The following is a 22,488-nucleotide window of genomic DNA, read 5'->3' as shown; positions in this document are numbered from 1 at the left end:
AATCACACTGATAAAAAAAATGTAGGTAGCGTACTGAAAAAGATAGGTTGCATGCTTAATTCCCGTAGTTTTTGGACTTAACGTACAGCAGATGTATAACTGAAAACGCATGTTTTATAATACTTTCTGTATAAGTGTTCCATCTATATGAACTTTCCAAATGAAACAATGTAGGCGTTCAGGATCTCACATATAAATGGACGTATATAACATATAGTTGACGAAGGTAACATAAGTGTATGCATGTGATATACGGAAAACTGTTAAATGTCAGACATCCTGCAACGGCATGATGTAACATCTAAGGGCAATGCCTATGTAGCATACGGATAACGTATGCTCCGTACTGATTTCTATAGTAAGCAAGTGGATACCGTATATTTGTAGAATATACCGCTGTCCGGAGAACGGATTTTTCTCTGTGCAGTTTGGACATGAGTGTACATAGTTGCAATTTCATTATTTTAATGTTCTGACCCTGTTGTTAACGTTAATTGTTGTAATATTATTTGATCTCCTAATCTCCGCTCTTGCCCCTTCCTAGCTACGCTATTGGCTTTGAATATCTTTCATAAGAAAATTATTCATTGATTTAATTGTTTTCCAGAAATCCAGTTTTTCAATTTACAAATATTTTGTATCTTTCTGTTTTGTCTTATTTAATGTAGCCTAATTTTAATAATCCGCTCAATGAATTTACGTGAATAAAAATATACTTTACAAAAAATTAAGCTAGCGACAAATGCGTTTCTGCATAAGATTAGTGTCAGTCTAAAACATATATACTTCTTACTTCGATCGATCTCTTCATTTCTAGAAACGTTAACTTCTATCCGTTGATATACCACTTGCAGAGTAGCACTTACCAACTGAATCTGGTATAGGCTTATTACTATATTGTATCATTTTTTCTTATTGAGGAGTAGGTACCTGTAGGTGAATGACCGCTCAAGACGATGCCAATTTCAGTCATCTGCATCTGTCTATCAATCTCTTTTCTCGGAAACTACCGCGAAGCCCAGGAGGGTAGACATGATCGGGTCTGTTTTGTCAATTGTTTCGATCGAAACACCACCCGAAACAATGAGGTCTTGTGGTTCTCGAAGCCGTACATGAGAACGAGGTCGCTTCGTATTTTGAATTGAAATAAATAAATAAGAATATTGCCTTCTTTCCTAAACGCTAAACTTTTTTTTTTTTTTAACTTGATGTAGTAAATAACCTATATGATACTGATTGATACAATTGGATTTGGGGGAGTATTCCTTTTCCATCCAGGGGTGTGTGTGAAGAAATTTGAGGGAGTGTTAGGGGGTATTGGGAGGTGTAGATTACTCCCTGGCGCAAACTAAAAGAGCACTTTTATTTGAGTTAAAACATCTCGCTTCTCAACCTTCTTGTAGTCGTTAGAATCACCCACTTTCGTGAACTGCTCCTTTGGCGTGGGAGACCTAGGTTCAATTCCCAGTGGGAGCTCATGTCGTTCGGATTGCACATTAATCAGTAGGTGCAGGTCTCATATTGCCTCGCTGCTGAAAGGGATGTTAAAGTCAAAATCAACTCACTTTATTTTCTTGAAATATTTATCTATTCATGCAGAAAATACATTCTTTTTACCAGCAAAAAAAAAAAAATTAAGACAGCGGAAAGGTCACGAAATGTTAAGGTTCCAAGTTACCGGAAGAGCTTTTAGAAACTGTGTATGCCAATGTTTGTAGCTCCGATGAAATAGGGAGAGACTTACCTTAGCGTTTCAGCCGCTTCTCCACGTGGGCCCGCAACCAGCCACAAAAGTTTGCGGGGTGTGAATAAATATGCTGGGGGAGACCAAAGTCGTAATAATTCTAAACATCTATATATCAATAATTACTCATTATCTGATAGCCGTAATTCTTATCCTACCCTTTCAGTCTATATTGCTAACTTCGAGGCACATTCCAATCCATGCATTTATAATTGTCGCAAACTTTGCGCACAGTAACGCAACACACACAAAAATGGCAAAAATCAATTACATACGCTATGCTGACTACGGCAAACAAATACACAAATTTCGCGTTGCGTCAACGCAAACCGCTAGTAAAGTGGATGGGAATTATAATGAATTTATTGTAATAGATTTCATAGAAATATCTAAATTTTATTTTTTGTATTAAATGAACACATAATGATGCCAAGAAAATTTTCGGGGGGGGTCCAGACCCCCTAGCCCCCTCTAGTTGCGGGTCTGTCTCCAAGTAATCCTACAGATTTTTAGATTAATTTAAATCAGGAAACTTTGCAGACTACGGAAGATGCACCAGAGTACCTGAATATATAAAACCGTGTACGAATGATTTTAATCCTATGCACAATTACCATGTTGGAATATTGGACTCTCTACTGTTCTTGGAGAAATGACAGCACCTGATTACTTTCAATGTCCAAATAAAGATGATGGTTGACGCTGACATTGACTTGCATGGAATAGGACCCCAAGTCATGGTACGAAAAGCGCCCCCACCATCACAGAATCCTCTCTATCCTGCAAACACAGTGGATGAAATGCTTCATTGGGCTCTCAATGAACTCAATGGTCTCCAACATTGGCAGGGACAAAAATAGCTCCACTCTGGTACAGCATAGTGTTTCAGCCCACTTCATGCGCCGTAGTGAAGGGTGACATCTAACGTGGTACTTGAAAAGTTCTTGAGTTCCTGTAGTTCCTTCCTTCTCCAACATTGCCCGCAAATTGCTTGCATTCCCGAATTGCAGCAATTCCTACCAGCGACGACGCCAGAGGGGGGGCAAGGGGGCGAGCGCCCCCCTAGTAGCTACTTCTGCCCCCCTGACTGCCACCTAGACTGCCCCCCCAGACTCCTACAATCTTTCAACATTCTACATGTAGTATTTTATATCAGTATCATAACCAATCTCATTGTCAAATTGTAGTCTACTTTCCATGCATTTACTATGTGGCAGATTAGTCTTCAAGCTTTCTTCTTTGAGCGTCTGGGTATGCACGCATATTTCTGTTTTCTAATTTAGCGCCTTTTGAGGTAAATTTTAGTTATACTTCTTTCTTATGATTTTTAATTATTGTGCCTACGAACAATAGTAGATGTGGTCGACTTGTTTTCTTCTCATTGGATCAACTTCGATTAGAAACAAAAGAAAGGTAAAACCAATTACATAACTTGTTTGTATTTATCCAGTTTTGAAGTTTTCAGTTTCATATTTTGTTTTATTTAAAGGTTCTATACTTCTTTTTTCTGAAACATTATTCTCGGCTTTCAATATTCAGAGGATGTGCTTATAATAGCTTAGTTAGCAATTACCAGGGCTTAAGTTTTTAAAGGGGATAAAAAGAGTTGTCTTTTCCCTTCCTGCAAATGATAATAATAAATGTATAGGATTAAATTGATTCTCAATAAAACGTATTGTCAGAGTGGTGATCTTTCGTTAGTAATTGGTATATACTAGTGCTCCCTTACTTATTTTCTTTCAAAGTACTAGCGTGACGTCTACCATATTGACTAGGAACTGCTGAAAAATTCGTAGCCCAACCCAGAAGGAGTGCATGTGGAATGGTGAAGTTTTACTTCTGCTACACTTCCCCCAAGAGTCAATATACTACCCCTTACAGTGCTCCAGTTTTTGCAGAAAAGTTTAAAAATCTGAAGATTTGCTCGCACCACTGTTCGTAGCACTATCCCTTATCAGATCTAAAATGGCGTCCTTTCAAGTGTTATTTAAGTTTGGGAAATAAGTACACGTTAGACGGAGCTAAATCTGCGGAATAAGAATGATGATCTAGAGATTGAAATCCTAGATTATGCAATGTCAGTTGTGTTTGCAGGGGCTTGATGGACAGGTGTATTCTCCTGAAGGAACAGAAATCCTTTCTTTTCATTTTCCGCGGCGTTGAACTTTGAATTTTTCTTTCAGTTTTGTAAGTAATGTAGAGATTCTGGATTAAATATCTGACCGTTGCGGAGGTAGTCTATGAGTACGATTCCATACTTATCCCAGAAGAATATTGCAAACAGTTCTCAACCTGCTTCTGTATCTTGAACTTCTTGGGGCGAGGGAGAAATGAGTGCTACTACTCCATTGACTGTTGTTTCGTTTCAGGATCATTGTGGCACAACCATATTTCGTCCATGATTACTATTCGTGAGCGAAATTGATCAGCATTACGGTCAAATTGGAAGAAGATTTCTCTTAATGCCGTCACTCTTTTATTCTCCTGACAGATTTTTTGGAAACCCGTTATGCCGAGAACTTGCGCATACAGAAACTATTCTGACTTATGCTACCGACGAGTTCCAAAGAAATGCTAAGAATCTCTGACACAAGGTTTGCTGAGAAGGTAAAAACTGAGAAAGCGGGATGCAGCCAGACCTCAGACTATAATAAGTATATCGTGAGTTTACTATACACTTTAAAAACTATATACATTATTTTTGTCACTTAAAAACTGGGTGGCCTAGGCCCTCCGGCCCCGGGCTATATCCACCACTGGCTGAAATCCTGCAATTTTCAAGAATAATGTCACAAATTGCATCCATGATTTCGGGAAGAGTCATTGCTTTTAATCATCCTGGATGTAAAGCATAATTTGTTGAGAAATCGCCACGTTTATGCTAAATCACTTCTTTACCACTATATATAACAGAGGAGAGTCCCGTGGCGTTTCACTGATTACCTAATTAATTTACTTCGGTGACTTTCCTTCGTGGAACAAAAATGTTATAACAGTTAGGATCTGGATGTTCGTGAAATTATCTGTTTGGGCACACATAATCACTTCAGAGGCCTGAGAAACAATAAGAATTTCATTATTAATATGAAAATTTGTATTTGTACATACAGAGATATGTTTTTTTTCTAAACTACGGTTTCATTTTTCTACCTAGTACCTACACCTCTTCTGGATTGGACTATGACATTTTCAGCAGTTCCTGGTAAATTCCCATTCTCTCTCTCTCTCTCTCTCTCTCTCTCTATATATATATATATATATATATATATATATATATATATATATATATATATATATATATATATATATATATATATACAGGGTGAGTCAAAATAAGTGTTACAAGCCAATATCTCGCGAACTATACATCATATAAGAAAAATATTAAGAGAGAATGTACAATATAGAGGGGCCTAAGAAATGAGTCAAACATTAGGTTTCTCCCGCCCCCCATTTTGGGGGAAGGGGGGTGAACGTGAAATTTTCAAATGGGAACATAGGTCGAGTGATACCTCGTTCGAAAGAGCTTGAAAAATTGAACAATTTTTGTAGGAAACAATTTTTGATATGGGGCACCGTTTTCAAGATGGGCCCCAAAAATGGTCCTGTATCCGATAAAATTTCCAGTACTTATAAATAAGTGTTACAATCCAATATCTTGCGAACTATACATCATATAAGAAAAATACTAAGAGACAATGTACAATACAGAGGGGCCTAAGAAATGAGTCAAACATTAGGTTTCTCCCGCCCCCCATTTTGGGGGGAGGGAGGTAAACGTGAAATTTTCAAATGAGAACATAGGTCGAGTGATACCTCGTTCGAAAGAGCTTAAAAAATTGAACATTTTTTGTAGGAAACAATTTTTGATATGGGGCACCGTTTTCAAGATGGGCCCCAAAAATGGTCCGGTATCCGATAAAATTTCCAGTACTTATAAATCGGAAACGTATGAGTAGGAAACGATTAAACAAAAAATGAAAAACGGAAACATCATAGGCAATATGGAATGATGTTGTCGTGGTGTCCGCAGGGCCCTAATAATGGGGCTCCGGGACCAATTTCAAAATTATTAATGGGAATATACCTGTAGGTTGAGTGATACCTTGTTTGATAGATCGTGGAAAGCCAAACAGCTTCGTACGAAATTTGTTTTCATTTTGGGCAAGCCTGTTTCAAAATGGCCGCCAAAAATGGTTTCACATTCAGATAGAAAGGGCAGTGTTCAATTTGAGTATTACACGCCAATATCAACGCAACGAACTACGCATCAAATAAGAAAAGTGTTAAGAGTCAGTGTACAATACAGAAGGCCTGAAATTTGTGTTAAAGAAGTTCCCTCGTCCCGCTTTTGTATGGAGGGGTGTACATGGAATTTTCAAATCGCAACATAGGGCGAGTGATACCTCTTTGATAGATCGTGAAATACCAAACAGCTTACTACAAAAGTTGTTTTGATTTCAGACAAGCCTGTCACAACAGCATTACCACAACCTAATATCCTGTAAAGTAGTAGGATAACGTTTAGTAATTCTACGGGTATGTGCGATGTTAAAAATTGTAATTTCAATCACTGTAAAGCAAATAATTTCAACACTTACCATGTTACAAATGATGCTCGATATGTCCTCCATCCTGCTCCACACACCTCCGTAAGCGGCGGCATAGGGATGTTCGTACATCATGTAGCATCTCTGGAGTGATAGATGCACACACACCTTGGATACGCGCCTTCATATCATCAGTAGTTGTTGGTACGTTGGACATTACCCGATCCTTAACATAACCCCAGAGGAAAAAATCAAGTGGGGTTAGGTCAGGAGATCGTGGAGGCCAGTGAATAGGACCTCGACGCCCAATCCATTTATTCGCCATACGGTGGTCCAATAAGGCTCTGACCTGACGTGCGTTGTGTGCTGGAGCACCATCATGTTGATACCACATTCTTATACGTTCAGCGAAAGGAATATTCTCTAACAACTCCGGGTATAGTACATCACTGATAAATGCGGCATAGGTATCCCCAGTAAGACGTCCATCAAAAAAATATGGCCCAATGATATGGTTACCAAGGATGCCACACCATACATTAAGAGACCACCGATGCTGATGAGCAACTTCTCTCTGCCATAGTGGATTTTCCCTAGCCCAATAATGCATATTATGTCGATTTACGTGTCCTGTGTTTGTAAATGTAGCTTCATCGCTAAACAAGATGGTGGATATGAAGTTGCGCTGTCTGTTTTCCATACCTTCCAACCATAGACAAAATTGCAATCTGGCATGAAAATCATTGCCAGATAGTTCCTGATGTAAGATGATATGATACGGATGAAACATGTACTCGTGCAAAATACGCACTACAGATCTTTGGCTAACTCCACTGGCCTGAGCGAGATATCTCGTGGTAACATGTGGGTCTACATGCACTGCTGCCAATATTCCTGTTGCACGTTCTTCATTGGTTGCAGAGCGGTAACGACCCCTACCTCGTCCCCGGACAAGACTACCATGATGCCGCAAACGTCTCTCCAATCGCAGAAATGCCATGTGAGATGTTTGTTGGCGTTGGGGATAGCGCATTGCATACATTCGTGCCGCGCTACGATAGTTTCTTCTACATTCCCCCAACACCATTATTCATTGTCTTATTATTTTCATTCATATTATTATTATTATTACTAGTTTTATTATTATTTTTCGTATTCTTCTTCTTCTTCTTCTTCTTCTTATTATTATTATTATTATTATTATTATTATTATTATTATTATTATTATTATTATTATTATTATTATTATCAGTGGCGTATTTAGGGGGGTGGCTTCCGGGCTTAAGCCCCCCCCGAAATCCTACTTACTATAGTAAAGTATATGAAATATCTTGCAGAATTTTCACATTTTCAGGCAAAGCCCCTCCCGAAACAAAATCGTAAATACGCCACTGATTATTATTATTATTATTACGTTATAGGTCGATTTTGCCTCCGAAAATTTTACTTGTTATTCACTTACAGTATGATGATGGAACCTCGTGTTCGACATATTTTTAGGCCTGTTTGTATTGTACATGGACTCTTAACACTTTTTATTTGATGCAATAATTCGCGTGATATTGGCTTGTAACACTCAGTTTGAACACTGCACTTTCTATCTGAATGTGGAACCATTTCCGGCGGCCATTTTGTAACAGGCTTGCCCGAAATCAAAACAATTTTTTTTTCTAAGCTGTTTGGTTTTCCATAATCTATCGAACAAGGTATCACTCGACCTATATTCAGATTTGAAATTTTAAAATTGTTCCCGGGGCCCCATGATGGGGTCCTGGGGCACCACGACAACACCATTCCACGTTGCCTATGGCGTTTACCTTTTTCATTTTTTGTTTCATGTTTTTCTACTTAGCCGTTTCCGATTTATAAGTACTGGAAATTTTATCTCTTACAGGACCAATTTTGGGGTCTATCTTGAAAACGGTGCCCATTTTCAAAAATTGTTTCCTACAAAAATTGTTCAATTTTTCAAGCTCTTTAGAACGAGGTATCACTCGACCTACAATATGTTCCCATTTGAAAATTTCACGTTCACCCCCCTCCCCCCAAAATGGGGGGCGGGGGAAACCTAATGTTTGACTCATTTCTTAGGCCCCTCTGTATTGTACATTGTCTCTTAATATTTTTCGTACATGATGTATAGTTCGCGAAATATTGGCTTGTAACACTTATTTATAAGTACTGGAAATTTTATCGGATACAAGACCATTTTTGGGGCCCATCTTGAAAACGGTGCCCCATATCAAAAATTGTTTCCTACAAGAATTGTTCAATTTTTCAAGCTCTTTTGAACGAGGTATCACTCGACCTATGTTCCCATTTGAAAATTTCACGTTCACCCCCTCCCCCCCAAAATGGGGGCGGGGGAAATCTAATGTTTGACTCATTTCTTAGGCCCCTCTGTATTGTACATTGTCTCTTAATATTTTTCTTATATGATGTATAGTTCGCAAGATATTGGCTTGTAACACTTATTTATAAGTACTGGAAATTTTATTGGATACAGGACCATTTTTGGGGCCCATCTTGAAAACGGTGCCCCATATCAAAAATTGTTTCCTACAAGAATTGTTCAATTTTTCAAGCTCTTTCGAACGAGGTATCACTCGACCTATGTTCCCATTTGAAAATTTCACGTTCACCGCCCTCCTCCCAAAATGGGGGGCGGGGGAAACCTAATGTTTGACTCATTTCTTAGGCCCCTCTATATTGTACATTGTCTCTTAATATTTTTCGTATATGATGTATAGTTCGCGAGATATTGGCTTGTAACACTTATTTATAAGTAGTGGAAATTTTATCGGATAGAGGACCATTTTTGGGGCCCATCTTGAAAACGGTGCCCCATATCAAAAATTGTTTCCTACAAAAATTGTTCAATTTTTCAAGCTCTTTCGAACGAGGTATCACTCGACCTATGTTCCCATTTGAAAATTTCACGTTCACCCCCCTCCCCCCAAAATGGGGGGCGGGGGAAATCTAATGTTTGACTCATTTCTTAGGCCCCTCTGTATTGTACAGTGTCTCTTAATATTTTTCTTAAATGTTGGATAGTTCGCAAGATATTGGCTTGTAACACTTATTTTGACTCACCCTGTATATATAAAGAGAGAGAGAGAGATACGTAGCATATAGTACTAGACGAATGTCTTACTTGTAGCATACGCGAAAGTAATTCAATTTATGTTTAGGCTTCAAAAATTTCATTGAAAAATATTTAATATGCAGACGTTACTTATTTGTTAGTTACAAATTTTACTTGAAATAAGTTTACTTTATAATCATATTAGGTCTAATATGAAAACAGCAACGAAATACACAATGTAATGTAAAATAAGTCAAACGTAATAAATATGTCATTTTTGGTATGGCAAATAGCCGCCCCCCCGAAAATGTATCTGCCCCTCCTTTGCCCCCTAAGAACTTAAAGCTGGCGTCGTCACTGATTCCTACAGGTGTGAAACGAAACGACTTCTGTTGTCTATGCGTGAAACTCGTCGGCAAGTCCTCCTGAGCTTTTCGCGACTACTGCTCAAATACAATTTTGCGGTCAAACGCGTGTCAGGGCATCCCTTCTGGATATATTAAGCTGTTCTCTTTTCACACACCAATTAACCACATTCTATGACTCTGGGAACGCCGGACTTGAAAGGAACTCCATGAAATATGCATTTTTCCAAAAAAAAAAAAAAAAAAAAAAAAAAAAAAAAAGGACTGATACCAACGTCCTCACAATAATCTTCCTAAGCAAAAATTACAAAAAATATCTTCAGGTTAAAAGTCAAGCATACAATCACGTATATAATGATAATCATGTAAAGTTACTAATGAAGCTTTTAACCGTTGAAAACATTTTATAGCTGCTATCTCTTGATTTGCGTGAATATTTCATTTCATTTTATCAAATACAACCTCATTCTAATTGCTTTACATTTTGTAATAGTTATATAAAGCAAACATGCGATCGCCTGTGCAAGAAAAAAAATAGATCCTATTAACGGTTAAAAGAAAAAGAAACAAATGTTTTTATTACTTATGTTCGGGACCCGCATGAAACACACTCGCAGCCCGTATATTTGCGGATCCCAAACGTTGTAGATATTTTCTGATCTTATTGGCCGATACAGAGCCATGACCTACAAATAGCAGAAAGTAAACACCACCTGCTGAAGGCCCTCCTCGCTTGTCTACTGACTAGCACGTGCGCCTTTGGTGTATGTGGTCCCGGGTTTTATCCAGTGGCGTAACAAGGCCAGGCGGGGCCCCGGGGCAGACATTGGCCAGGAGCCCCCCTCAGGAAAAGTAAAATGTTGGTCATATAATAACCTTTTTACTTTTGACATACAAGCACATCATTTAGCAGAACCTTTTCGAGGTACATATTTTAAATAGCATTTATAGTTTTTAAGTTGCATGTTGTTTGTAAAATTATATTTCAAGAAAGTATCCAGTGTAGAGACTGCGGCTTAAAACGTCACACTGAAAGTAGTGCCTGGTCTATTTGTAAATGCGTGTTTCAAAGCTGTGCAATGCATGGGCAAGGGATTTCCCAAAGGGACTGACGAACCGACAATCAGTTCACTCTCGATTTGACAGTCCCTTTAAAGGGTCCCTTAAAAATATTTGTCTCTGAAATTCATTGTTCCACGCTTTGGACACCTCTGAAACTCCGAAATTACCGGGTGTTCAGAAAGTAACTATGCAGTGCCATGTTGTTGCGTGCTAAGTGATGACTGATATGATTGTCAATTAGTGATACAACATTTTCTATTCTTTAACATATTTGAACCATATTTGACCAGGTATTTGTATTTGTTCAGAGGTCCGGTTTGATTGAAGACCAAGGTCTTTTGTGACATCATTGTAATCCAGGTCATCATGCTGACGATCGAACAGAGTGTTTCTTGTGGAGCATGTGTTCCGCAATGGAGACAAGTTTACCTCAGCAGTAGAAGCTGCATTTGCAGCAAAGTTCCCAGGAGTGAAGACGCCTAACCGCAATGCTGTACGGAATCTCATCACCAAGTTTCGAAAGACCGGAAGCGTTCATAATGGTCCAAAATCAGGTAGACCATCCACAGTCACATCCGCAGAGAAGATGGCAGAGGTGCAAGACGTGATGCTGCACTGTCCAAAGAAATCGGTTAGACGACTAGCTCACCAAGCCCACGTGTTCGTGGGTTCCGCTCACAAGATTCTCCGGAAGTCACCGTACAAAATTTCGGTTCGTGCATGAACTGAGAGACACCGATCGCCCGGCGCGTGTGAACTTTTGCAACTGGTTCCTGTCCTTCCTAGCTAGCGGAGGGTGGAACGAGGAACTCCTTGGTAGCAATCAATCCGGAAGGAAAAAACCATAAAATAGCCTCTCTTTCTCGTTTAAATCTCGCCCCCTGCTGCTATTATTTCAAGGAACTTATTCCAACTAAACATCATGTTTACTTTTCATTTTAGCATGAGACACATTGCGGGTAGTCTTGATTGAAAAAAGGCCGTCATCACGTACTGAGCAGGTAGGTCAAGAAATATAGCATCATTATCACGGTTTTTCAGTATGTTATTTTTTTTTTTCGTTTTTCCAAAATACTTTTTGTGATAGACTGAATTTAGCATTTACGTTTTTCATTTATTTCGACGGAGGCGGGGTCTCCCAAACCTCTGGGGCCCCGGGGCACGGCCCGGCAGCTCGGTGTATTTGCGCCACTGGTTTTATCCCCGGTGGGAGAGCCTTTGGAATTTTAAGTGTCCTCGATGTTTCTGTGTTCACGTCCCTGTCATTCTATGTTATTGGAAAAAGCGAGTTCAACAAGTAAAAGCGTGTTAGCGCAACATACTAGTAATGAAGATCGTTTATGGCGTTTGTTCAAACCCTGACCAAGGAAAGTTTTTTAAATTTTCACAACACTTTTTTCATTAAAATAAGCATGGAGTTTTACTATACGGATCCATAGTAAAAGTAATAGTAGTATTAATAGAAGTAGTAGTAGTAGTAGTAGTAGTAGTAGTAATAGTAGTAGTAGTAGTAGTAGTAGTAGTAGTAGTAGTAGTAGTAGTAGTAGTAGTAGGAACGGGTTACAAGCCCCGCAAGAGTTGGTTGGGTTCTGTTCTCGACATCAAATGGGGAAATTAAAGACTTGCCCAAATTTTTTGTACACTTTACATGATCAACTTAAAACAGCTGGTTAGGGAAGCGCTCGAATACTGAAACGTTTGGGATCGGCCAGCAGACTATCATTGCTTCAGAGAGTTTATTTCCTTCTGTTGTGGTCATTATGTGTATTCTAACTCATCAGATGGTACAGAAATTACTTAGAAACTGACCTGCATTAGAAACCTCTTCTCGTGAGGCATGCCGTCTTCCTTAACTAGTTTGAAGGAAGGACAATCCCACTTTCGCTTTGCACAAAGTTCATTTAAGGCCGTGACTGGGTGCTTGCCTTTCATGTTCAGAGTAGCGTTGTAAATTTCTCCTGTAATACGAAAATATAAAATTATTTGAAACAAATATGCGATATCCTACACAAGAATCATACAATAACTATACAATTCCCATAACGTTTTCACCAAGGCAACCGGGTAAATTTACGGTGAGCCCCGTGTCTTAAAATAAGTATTCAATAACAAAAATTAAATGAATAAATTTTCCAGAGATATTTACATTGTTTTATCTGGAATAGCACAGAAAATAATTCTAACAACTTGCAAATGTTTGTTCGTAATAACTTTTCGTGGGTTCGTTAAAATAAAAACGAAGATATTGCCAATCATAAAAATGAAAGAGTGCGTTTGTGTGAAGTAAGTGCGTGCATCTTTATTTCAGAATTATGTCATATTACAGTTAAAAACATATTTGGTTTACTGCCGAATAGTTAATGGAGTGGCTTTGATTCCGGGTTCGATCCCGATGGGGAGCTTTAGAATCGAAGCGCATTGCACTGGTTCACCATAAAGTTTCGATCCACACAGTAGCGTACGCAGAATTTCATCATCGAGGGGGATTCAAGTCTTCAATTTCATATCCTTTCAGAGCACGCCTAACTTTTGTGTGTATATAGTAAATGTTTATTTTTCCATAATATCTTGTCCAGGAGGGCTTAAAGCTCCGAAACCTCCTTGCGTACACCACTGGATCCACATTCTAAGTAACTGCTGCTGAAAAGAAAGATAACTTCAACAAACAACGTGGTTATAGACAGCATGAGGTAGTTATAACAAGAATAGCATAATACCTTCCCTTCTCAACGACCAGTTGAAATGGCGCCACCATTGATATATCTGTACCAGTCCACTACCGATTCGGAGTCTAACACCTCTAAATATAAAGGTAACCAAGAAAGTTCTGTTGCTTTTTCACCCACCACCTTCGAACATCGATATGTCACCTAAGACGTAATTGGAAGATAAAAAGTAGTCACCATTAGCATCGACGACCTTCTGCCAACGTTCTGGAAGGATTTGAATTCCAGCGCAATATGATTTGGTGGGTCGGAAAGCAAAGAAGGTATCAAGTGCATATTGCACCTCTACTAGGAATTTGAACTGGTGTCCTCTTAGGTGTTTGTCCAATAAATGAAACAGGTGATTATTAGACGATACAAAGTCCGGGGAGTATGACAGATACAATAGTGTTTCACATCCAAGGCGTAGAGTGGTGTGCCGGGTCATTCTAGTCATTTGGGGCTTAGTGTTGTCCTGTAACGACAGGACCGCTTTTCGATTCAGAACTGCTGGCTCCAGAGTTTTGAGTTTTTCTTGAAAACGACTCAACTACTAACAGTAGACAGTTACATTGATGTTCTGACCAGCTGCTAGGAGCTCCCGATGTACGACGCCGCGAGCAGTCTACCAAACACGCAGGAGGGCCTTCTTCTGGTGGAGTGCTGGTTTCGGCTTTTTTGGAACTGGTATTATATGGATGCCAACCAATGATGACGGCGCCGTGGAGCTTTGCACAGGACCCACTTCTCATCACATGTAAACACCCTATCCAGAAATGGCTCCTTGCTCAGACGTGACATCAAAGAAACACAGGTGTCTGCTCGGGTTGCATTCTGGCTCAGAGTGAAATCATGTGGGACTCATCGACCCAACTTATAGTGCTTTCCAAGTTGATGGAGATGCTGCCGAGAAAATTAAGGTTAACGTTGGCGTTATATTGAAAAATGCTAGACATTGATTTTATTAGTTTCTTTTCGGAACTTGCTTTACAAAAGAACCAAAAATGTGTACATAAAGTATTGAATGAAAAAAAAAGTTTTGTGACATGAAAAATATATCGGAAAACAGTGCTTTGTAGTTAGTTCAGTTTGGCATTATACTTACATACGATTTTGTACATAGTGCACTCAACTACGTATTATAACTAGTAGTGGGCACAAAAACCGGTTTTTCGGTTTTTAGAAAAACCAAAACCGGTTTTTGAAAATTTTCAAAAAACGGTTTCGGTTTTTCAGCGAAACCGGTTATCGGTTTTGTCCAAAACCGGTTCGGTTTTTTACCTGGTCCGGTTTCGGTTTTCTTCAAAACCGATTCCGTTTTTTTTCAAAATTTGTTCTATTTCTGACCAGAATGGTGTTTCGTTGTTCTCCGGAAACCGAATCCATTTCCACAGAAATAGTTTTATGTGTTTTCGAAAAGTTTTCACCGAACCGATTTTGGAGAAAACCGAAATGTCGGTTTTTCGGGTTTCGGTTTTTATAAAAACCGATTTTGCCCATCCCTAATTATATCACAGGAAAATAGTTTTAGAAAATGTTTCAAACCTTAGGGATGCAACAACGAAAACCCTTTATACGATGTCATCAAATTCATGATCATTGTCGAAACCATCATTATGGTAATATTCAAGTTCATGATCTTCAGCACGACAATCTTCTACTCATTGCAGATTCTGGTAAAATGGGTGCTGAACTGGTGGAACAAACTAGGAGATAAAGAAGATATGTATTCTTTGCTGCACTTATGGAATGTCCAGAAGGATACAAAGAGGATAAAAGTACTGAACCCAGATCTTTTGGTCGTCTTTTCACATTTCTGTTAAAGTTTATGGAATCATATTCGTTCATATTGAAAGATGTCTTGTAATACATTATTCCAGGAATACACTTTTCAACTTTTATTTCGTTTCTCTTCAACCATGGAACTTTGCACTTATTCGAATTCACTTTCCTGTTTACAAGATCAGATTCCAATAATTTGGTGGATATCATATCTTCACTAGTCATCTGCACTACTTCAGATTTGTTCTTTTATCTACAATCTCGGATAACTTCCGAACAGTCATCAGGATGAAAGAGGGAAGTCTCAATTTTAAGATGCTTTTCTATGTCTGAGAAATCGCGATCGTTGGGTTGAAAGCTATGCCCAGACTCTAGGAATTTATGTTGAATCGCTTCGAATGGGTTCGTGTCACTTTGTACAATGCGCATCCACATCGACACAACATTGAAATTTCAATTTTGACCACCGCACGCATCACTCCATGCAACTAGATGTGTTGTTGGAAATTCGTGGTTGTAAATATACTTCAGAATACAAGACGAAACTTCTTGTGATCCCCTTGATGCTATGCCTTCATGCCAAACATGCGTTGTGGCTTTATTCTTTCCCATGTTGTGAACACAAAGTTATAAACCCATAACTGACGTTTATAATAGGCTACATTAGTTGACAGACGTGGCACTGGCAATGTCTTTTGAAGGTAAAATGTAATTTTATTTTCTGCAGCTGCCTTAAAGTCATTACATCTCATTGTGCTCACAACTTCCACATATCGTTTCAACTTCTTCAACAAACCTCCGTTTGCGTTGGAACTTTTCTGCTCCTCAGCTGAGTTGAACTTTTAGTGCGTCACATGTCTTGCATGTATCTACTTGTGAGAGCTTAAATTTCAGATTAAAGTTTGTTCGGAATATTCTGTCATACACCCGTCTCCTTACGTACGAAACATGATCCAATTTACATTTTTCTTTATAAAGGTTGTACATCTTGGTAAAGTTTAAGCCGGGAGATAGATACAGAGCATCATTTGTTTGTCTACAATAATGGTTGATATAGGTGGGAAATGACTTAATGTGCTTTATTACGTAAGCCTTATGCTCGGAAGAAGTTTTATTGCTTGGCACATGGCGACCTCTCTTATCACACAACTCTCCTTGCGACAGCTTTTTTTAAAGCACGATGTATTCGCGCACTATCCACCTGTAAGGGTTTCCATAAACTTTTTTGCACACTCGAATACATTCGCCACTAGCATTCTTCAGGAAATATTCGTGAGATTGAGTACGTCGATGCGTCGTCGCTTTACACTGATACTGTGCACCGATGGCCGTTTGAGCTTCCCAACTTCCTGTAACGTAATACGTTTCAAAATTGTGTTTCATATCACTGATGCTCAGTTTGGACAAACACTGTAAAGAACATGAGCAATGCGCTGGACGAAACAGCTTTCCTGGAACATTCTTGCCTTCGACATTAGTATATGGAAGACCAACATTACGTTTAGCTTTCCTTACATTCTTCTTCCAAGCTGCAGAGTTTCTGCCGAATCTGTCTTTCCTTTTTCTTTGGTTTATTTGCATTGTGGACATGGATTGTAAGTTGTCCTCGGCGCTGCTGCTGCAACCTGCAACAGTGAAATACGATTTGTGTACAAACCATATCGTTTGGATTTTATCAAAAGAATAAAATAATACTGGAATTTACCTAGCTGTCTAGGAGTAGAGTGGCTGCCTGCCAAGCAGCACTAGGTGCCGTGCGTGCAAACGAATCCTGCTACGAGAGGCCATCCTGACCGAAGTGTTACCTGAGTTTCCACAGTCCCACCAGGCGAATGTGGGAATGGTACCTTCTTTAAGGCCAAAACTGCTGCCTTTTCACATCCTTCCCCTTTCCTCTCTTGACCTCAGCATTAGTTGCCTATTGGCCATAAATAACAATTCAAAATAAAATACAATGAATTCCTCTTTTACCAATAAGACAAAAATGAAGTAAAATATTGAAAACAATTGTTAATATGAACTGACACAAATGTCTGTTTGGGAACCGCATTTCTGATTAAAAACACCAGAGGATCAGTTCAGGGGGACCAGAGAGAATTTCATATCTGATTCATTACAAATGTTTAATGTATTCGCTTCTACAAAAATAACAAGAAAATAGTGGGTCGTTTTCTTCCGTGGTAAGAACAACCACTTTGCGAAGAATTCAGCTGTTTTGGCAACTTAGCAACGCTCGAATCATTGCACAGCGAAATGTGAGAACCGGAAGCAGAACGACCCGATAGATACATTATCCTTTCATAGTGAACTATCTCCAAAATTAATGCATAGAGTCATTGCGTGCATGTGTTCGCCAAAAGTACTTTCACTGTCATGTAGCTGCTCTTCATCTCTAGCATTTGGCGAATTTGTATGTATCAAATTCTTCATTTATAGATTATTTGAACAACTTTCTTTAGTTCACTATGGCACAATTCTGTTCTTAACATATAGCGACTGGAAAGCAACAATGTAGTAATATCACATATTACTTTTAAAAAAGTAGTAACAGTTTTCCTTACCTTCATCAGTGCTAGGAGCATATTCCGATCCACTAACACTAATATCACTCGTGTCTTCTTGAAATTCCATGTTATTACAGTTAGTTTCTTGGCCCTTAGTTTCCGATTGCTTCTGCTGGCAGCCTGATCTACGTCTCTTAGTTCAGTATGGCACAAACAAATACAGTTTGCTTTCGAACGGTGATATTTTCGTTACCTGATGTCGCTATCTTACACACTCTTCCGGTGGTTCTCTCTGGCTCTATAAAATTGAACCACACCGTACCTACACTACCCAAATAATACTAAATCCGCAAATCGGCGGAAAGTGGAGTTGGTTCACTCTGGCTTTACACGATACATATATAATATGTATATGAAATCAAAGAAATATGTAACTACGAGAAACTATCATCAAGTCAGATGGCTTCCCAATAAACACGAAAAGGAAAGGAGAGACATTTATTCGTGAATAGGAAGGAGGAGGGATCGAACGAAAGTCTAATAGATTCCTTTAGTATTCTTCATTAATATATATTAGAGATTTGGCAACATAGCCTAACACATAATGCATGACGTTACTCTCTGTTCGTGTCTTATGACTTGGCTCTTTTTCACGCAAAAGATCTTTCAACTCCTGCTGTTATCCACAATGTAATAATTTCAACGTGAAACACGCTTTTTAACTACTTCCTTGCGACTGGCGGGCCGTCTTAGCAGGGTGCTGATTTAGTATGCTCCACGCGATGAAGGTGGGAGGAAAAACCTTCTTTTTGGAGAAATAGACTGACGTGAGTCAAATTGTTTTAAGGGTAACAGAACTCTGCAGTACAACTCTGCACTATTCTTTGCGACGGTTATATACATGGGCGCCCGAAGAAAATTTTCTAGGGAGGGGCCCATCTTCCTCGTTGCTATAGTACGTTTGATATTTTTATTGGTATTAAGAACATCTTAAGAAATTTAAGTTGTTTTAGTGAGCCAGAGGGGGGCCCCCACCTTCGGGCGCCCATGGTTATATATACATTATTATGAACAGTGGCGGCGATACTGGCTTCGGGGCCCCTCCGCAAAAACTGAACAAAAGGCCATGTGTTACTCGAACTTCATTTACAATTTCTATATGCGTACTATTGTACAGCGGGGGACACTTCTAAATGGTACACCTTACCCGTAAATCTCCATATGGCTGTACCATTTAGAAGTGTCCCCCGCTGTACCATTTTACATTATTAACAGTATTACCACTATGATTACAACTACTACGAATAATAATAATAATAATAATAATAATAATAATAATAATAATAATAATAATAATAATAATAATAATAATAATAATACAGTATAACCAGGGTTAACCGAACTAAAGTAGGGGGATTATTTCGGATATATTTATTTGTTTGTTTGTTAAGTCATGGACATCCATTACCGGGCCTGTACTAAGTCTACAGTATTTTTTATTTATCTGAAATGTTTTGAAGATAAAATAACTTGAAAGCTCTCTTTGTAGGCAACACTTACGCTGTTTATTAAACTTAAAGAGCTCCATACTCTAGTGGTTAGAGCGTTGAATTCATATCCACGTAATCCCGGGTCCAATCCTCCGCTGGAGTACTCCAAATTTTTGGCATCTGCCCAGTGTCGTGAGGAAAACTGGGGAGTGATACGCCTGTTGGGAGAGGGTGACGCAATGGGATGACCACCTGTTCGCAACTCAGGTGCTCGTAGGTCCATCAGTCGTTAACATATGGCGTTAAGGTCGGCTCAGGACTTAAGGTTTGTTACGCCACTGGTTCAGGTTTTAGTTTCTGTAAGTTAAATGAACATTTTTAGGACTACAGTACATCTATATGTAGTTAGTACTGTAATAGTTTATCTTTATAGCATATGGATTAGGCATAGCCTTGCGCCCCCCCCCCCCCCCCCCATCCTCTAGACTATTCCCGTGCAGTACAGTACATGTTTTTTGGATTTACGATTTTGGATAATTCTGGTTTCGGTTATCCGGGATTATATTGTAACTACATTCCACACGTAGTTAATGTAGAAAAATTAATGTAGAATATTTTTGTGTACTAGCGTAAAATATACTACTTTCATTGCCTAGAATAAAACGGAATGAAAACTCTTCTTGTATCGTCACATCGGAACACGCAACACACAAACACACATAATAAAACTAAGGAGACGTTATTGTAAGCATCATTATCACTATATTTCACTTGGAATGGAATAGAACACAACATTTTTAAGAGCTGTTTATACGATAACCTTCAGTTCTTCAGGAGCAAGAATTTGTCTATAATTTTATCCGGTTTTTTTTTTTTTTTCATATTCGATTCTCAAAATGGCAAACGCACGCAATCTACCTTCTGTTACGGTGCTCCATAAATAATTCTTGGTAATTTTTAATTTTGAAAAACTTCTGTCTGCTGCAGCAGTTGTGAAAGGAAGTGTGAGGCACAGCTGTAAGTCAGTAGTCAAGTCCGGCAAACTACTCAAGAAGCAACTGTCTTCTTCAATTAACAAGTTCCAATGTCTCGAATTGTTTTTCTTTTGGTAGATATTTCCAGCGAACACAATAATTTATTGAAATACGCGACAATTTATTGTAATACATGGTAATTGTAGTCTAAGATTCACGATAACGAAAATATGGCATAATAGACTAATATAAACAATATTATAAGGTTTCCCACATTACAACGAAAGCACATGTATAACGACATGTGCCATTATTTACAAAAGCAGACGATATACTAAAGAGGAAGACACGAAGGAAACCGAAATGAGACGGACCACACGAAAGGATCCCAAGAAGGATAAACCACCCGAAGAGGACAAATAAAAGAGGAACCACAGAGGAATCCGGCATCAGTTTGACCACTGACCGACTAACCATTACCTGCTCCAAGGTCGCACTGAACTAGGGGTACACCTTTCCTAAGCCCTATGTCGCACTGGACTATCGATCCTAACTACAACTAAAAAAGCTCATGAGGCTGCCATGAGCTGAGGGGGTTTCCCATAAATCTTACCTATAACCTAGCAAGTGTTCTGAACGCTGCCATGAGCTGAAGGGGCACCCGCAAAACACGAATCTCCTTCATCTGGTCAATTAGGAGAAAATATACTATTAATTACTCTTTGAAAATTAAAGACACTGTACTTAGAAATTTTATAATAAAATTGGTGAAAAGGAAAAGACAGGCCTAGACCGCTATTTGTCTCTACCTACAAAAAAAAAAAAAAAAAAAAAAAAAAAATCAATATACAAATGTTACATGGAAAACAAAATCTTTGGAAAATCGTAAAGATCAACTTGACATTCATGTTCACACTCATTATTTACCTGATTATTTAATTTTAATGATTACTTCATTATTTAATTTAGTGAAACTGTTAGAATTAGTTACAGGCTGTGGAGAAACACTTTCAAAATGCATTAAAATTATAGGCTAAATGAATTGTAAAAGGTGCTTGGTGAGCGTACTTTTTAGGGGCCACCCCGCGCCACGGGGTCTGCGGGGCCCTTATTGCCGCCACTGATTATGAAGGAATAAGTAAAATACTTTCTTAATGCATATCTTAATTTCGTAATTTAATAATATTTTATGTATGTAATTTTCTGCTTGTTTTGTCAGCATTTAGGGAGCGAATGAATAGTAATGTAGCATATTTTAAATTGATATGATTCAGACCCTACTTCTGAAATTTTACTGAGAAAGCAACCAAGCGAAGTCACAGCAAATATGTAGTAATTCAAATAAATAATTATAAAAATAATAACAATTAGAGAATAGCCAATTTTTCAGTGAAGTAGGGTAGCCTTAAGACAGGAAACACTCATGGAGACCTCAGTAAATTCCGTTCCCGTTATACTTGCGGAACTTCATACATTTTTGAGTTTTCTTGTGGGTATGTTGTTGGCGACGCGCATTAAGCATTTGATACGAGTGTTCGATTCCTGATGGTTGCACTGTGTGATTCAGTTTCTAATTTTACGATAGATCAATGGCTTCGCGTTGAAAATGAATAGTCGAAGGAACTATTATTTGCTTTAGAAATGATAGAAATCAGATGTATACTTCAATTTCATTGCATCATAAAACATTATCGTGTTTTTATTTCAAAAGTTAACGTTTTGTCTCTCGCACTGTTGGGTAAAAAGCAAAGAGATGAATAAAACGTAATGCTGTTTACGAACGGTCGCATTAGCGGAGTCACCCCCACTGTTATTCCTCAAGTGGTTCCTTCCTCTCTGCTACCTCAAAGCTCACTGACGGGACAGGTTGAGAAAATAGTTTTGTTTGGGTTTGCTTTTCTGTTTTCAAACGCGCGAGCAGTTCCGTGATGAAAGTAGCAACCATATATTTTTGTGGAGTTTGAAATTTTCCAACGCGCGATCGTTAATATGATCATTATTGTTTATGAGTGAAGTTTTGTTTTTCTAAACAATGTCTCGCTTCTTGAATACAAGTGAGATACAAGAACAAGCTTGACAATATTGATGATGAGTCTGATGTTGATTATCGAGAATTAGTAGCTGCTGAAAGTGATGCGGATTTAAGTAATGAAGAAGTGATGAAGATGATATTGATCATGATAGTGTTAGTGAAGCAAATGGGAACAATGTAGATGCAAACGATATG

The 22,488-nt window shown here is 38.6% G+C and overlaps 2 protein-coding genes across 3 annotated transcripts in view; one reads left to right on the top strand and one right to left on the bottom strand.

Moving 5' to 3' along the window:
• LOC145665078 (uncharacterized) overlaps positions 1-22,488 on the top strand; it is a 186,071-nt gene that overhangs the window by 108,444 nt on the left and 55,139 nt on the right. The gene's annotated exons all lie outside the window — the stretch shown is intronic.
• LOC145665076 (uncharacterized) overlaps positions 1-22,488 on the bottom strand; it is a 41,651-nt gene that overhangs the window by 14,880 nt on the left and 4,283 nt on the right. Inside the window, exon 2 of one of the 2 annotated variants that reach the window (XM_081732342.1) lies at positions 12,616-12,764. The exons of the other annotated variant lie outside the window; for it this stretch is intronic. Within the exon in view, the coding sequence (XP_081588468.1) occupies positions 12,616-12,764 (149 nt within the window). The remainder of the gene's footprint in view (positions 1-12,615; positions 12,765-22,488) is intronic. 2 annotated transcript variants of the gene reach the window in all.

This window comes from Thermobia domestica, chromosome 11 (genome assembly GCF_964235325.1).
Source record: "Thermobia domestica chromosome 11, izTheDome1.hap1.1, whole genome shotgun sequence".
NCBI classification, from domain to species: Eukaryota; Metazoa; Arthropoda; class Insecta; order Zygentoma; family Lepismatidae; genus Thermobia; species Thermobia domestica.
The sequence above is the reverse complement of the archived record's forward strand: the minus strand, read 5'-3'. Positions and strand labels throughout refer to the sequence as shown.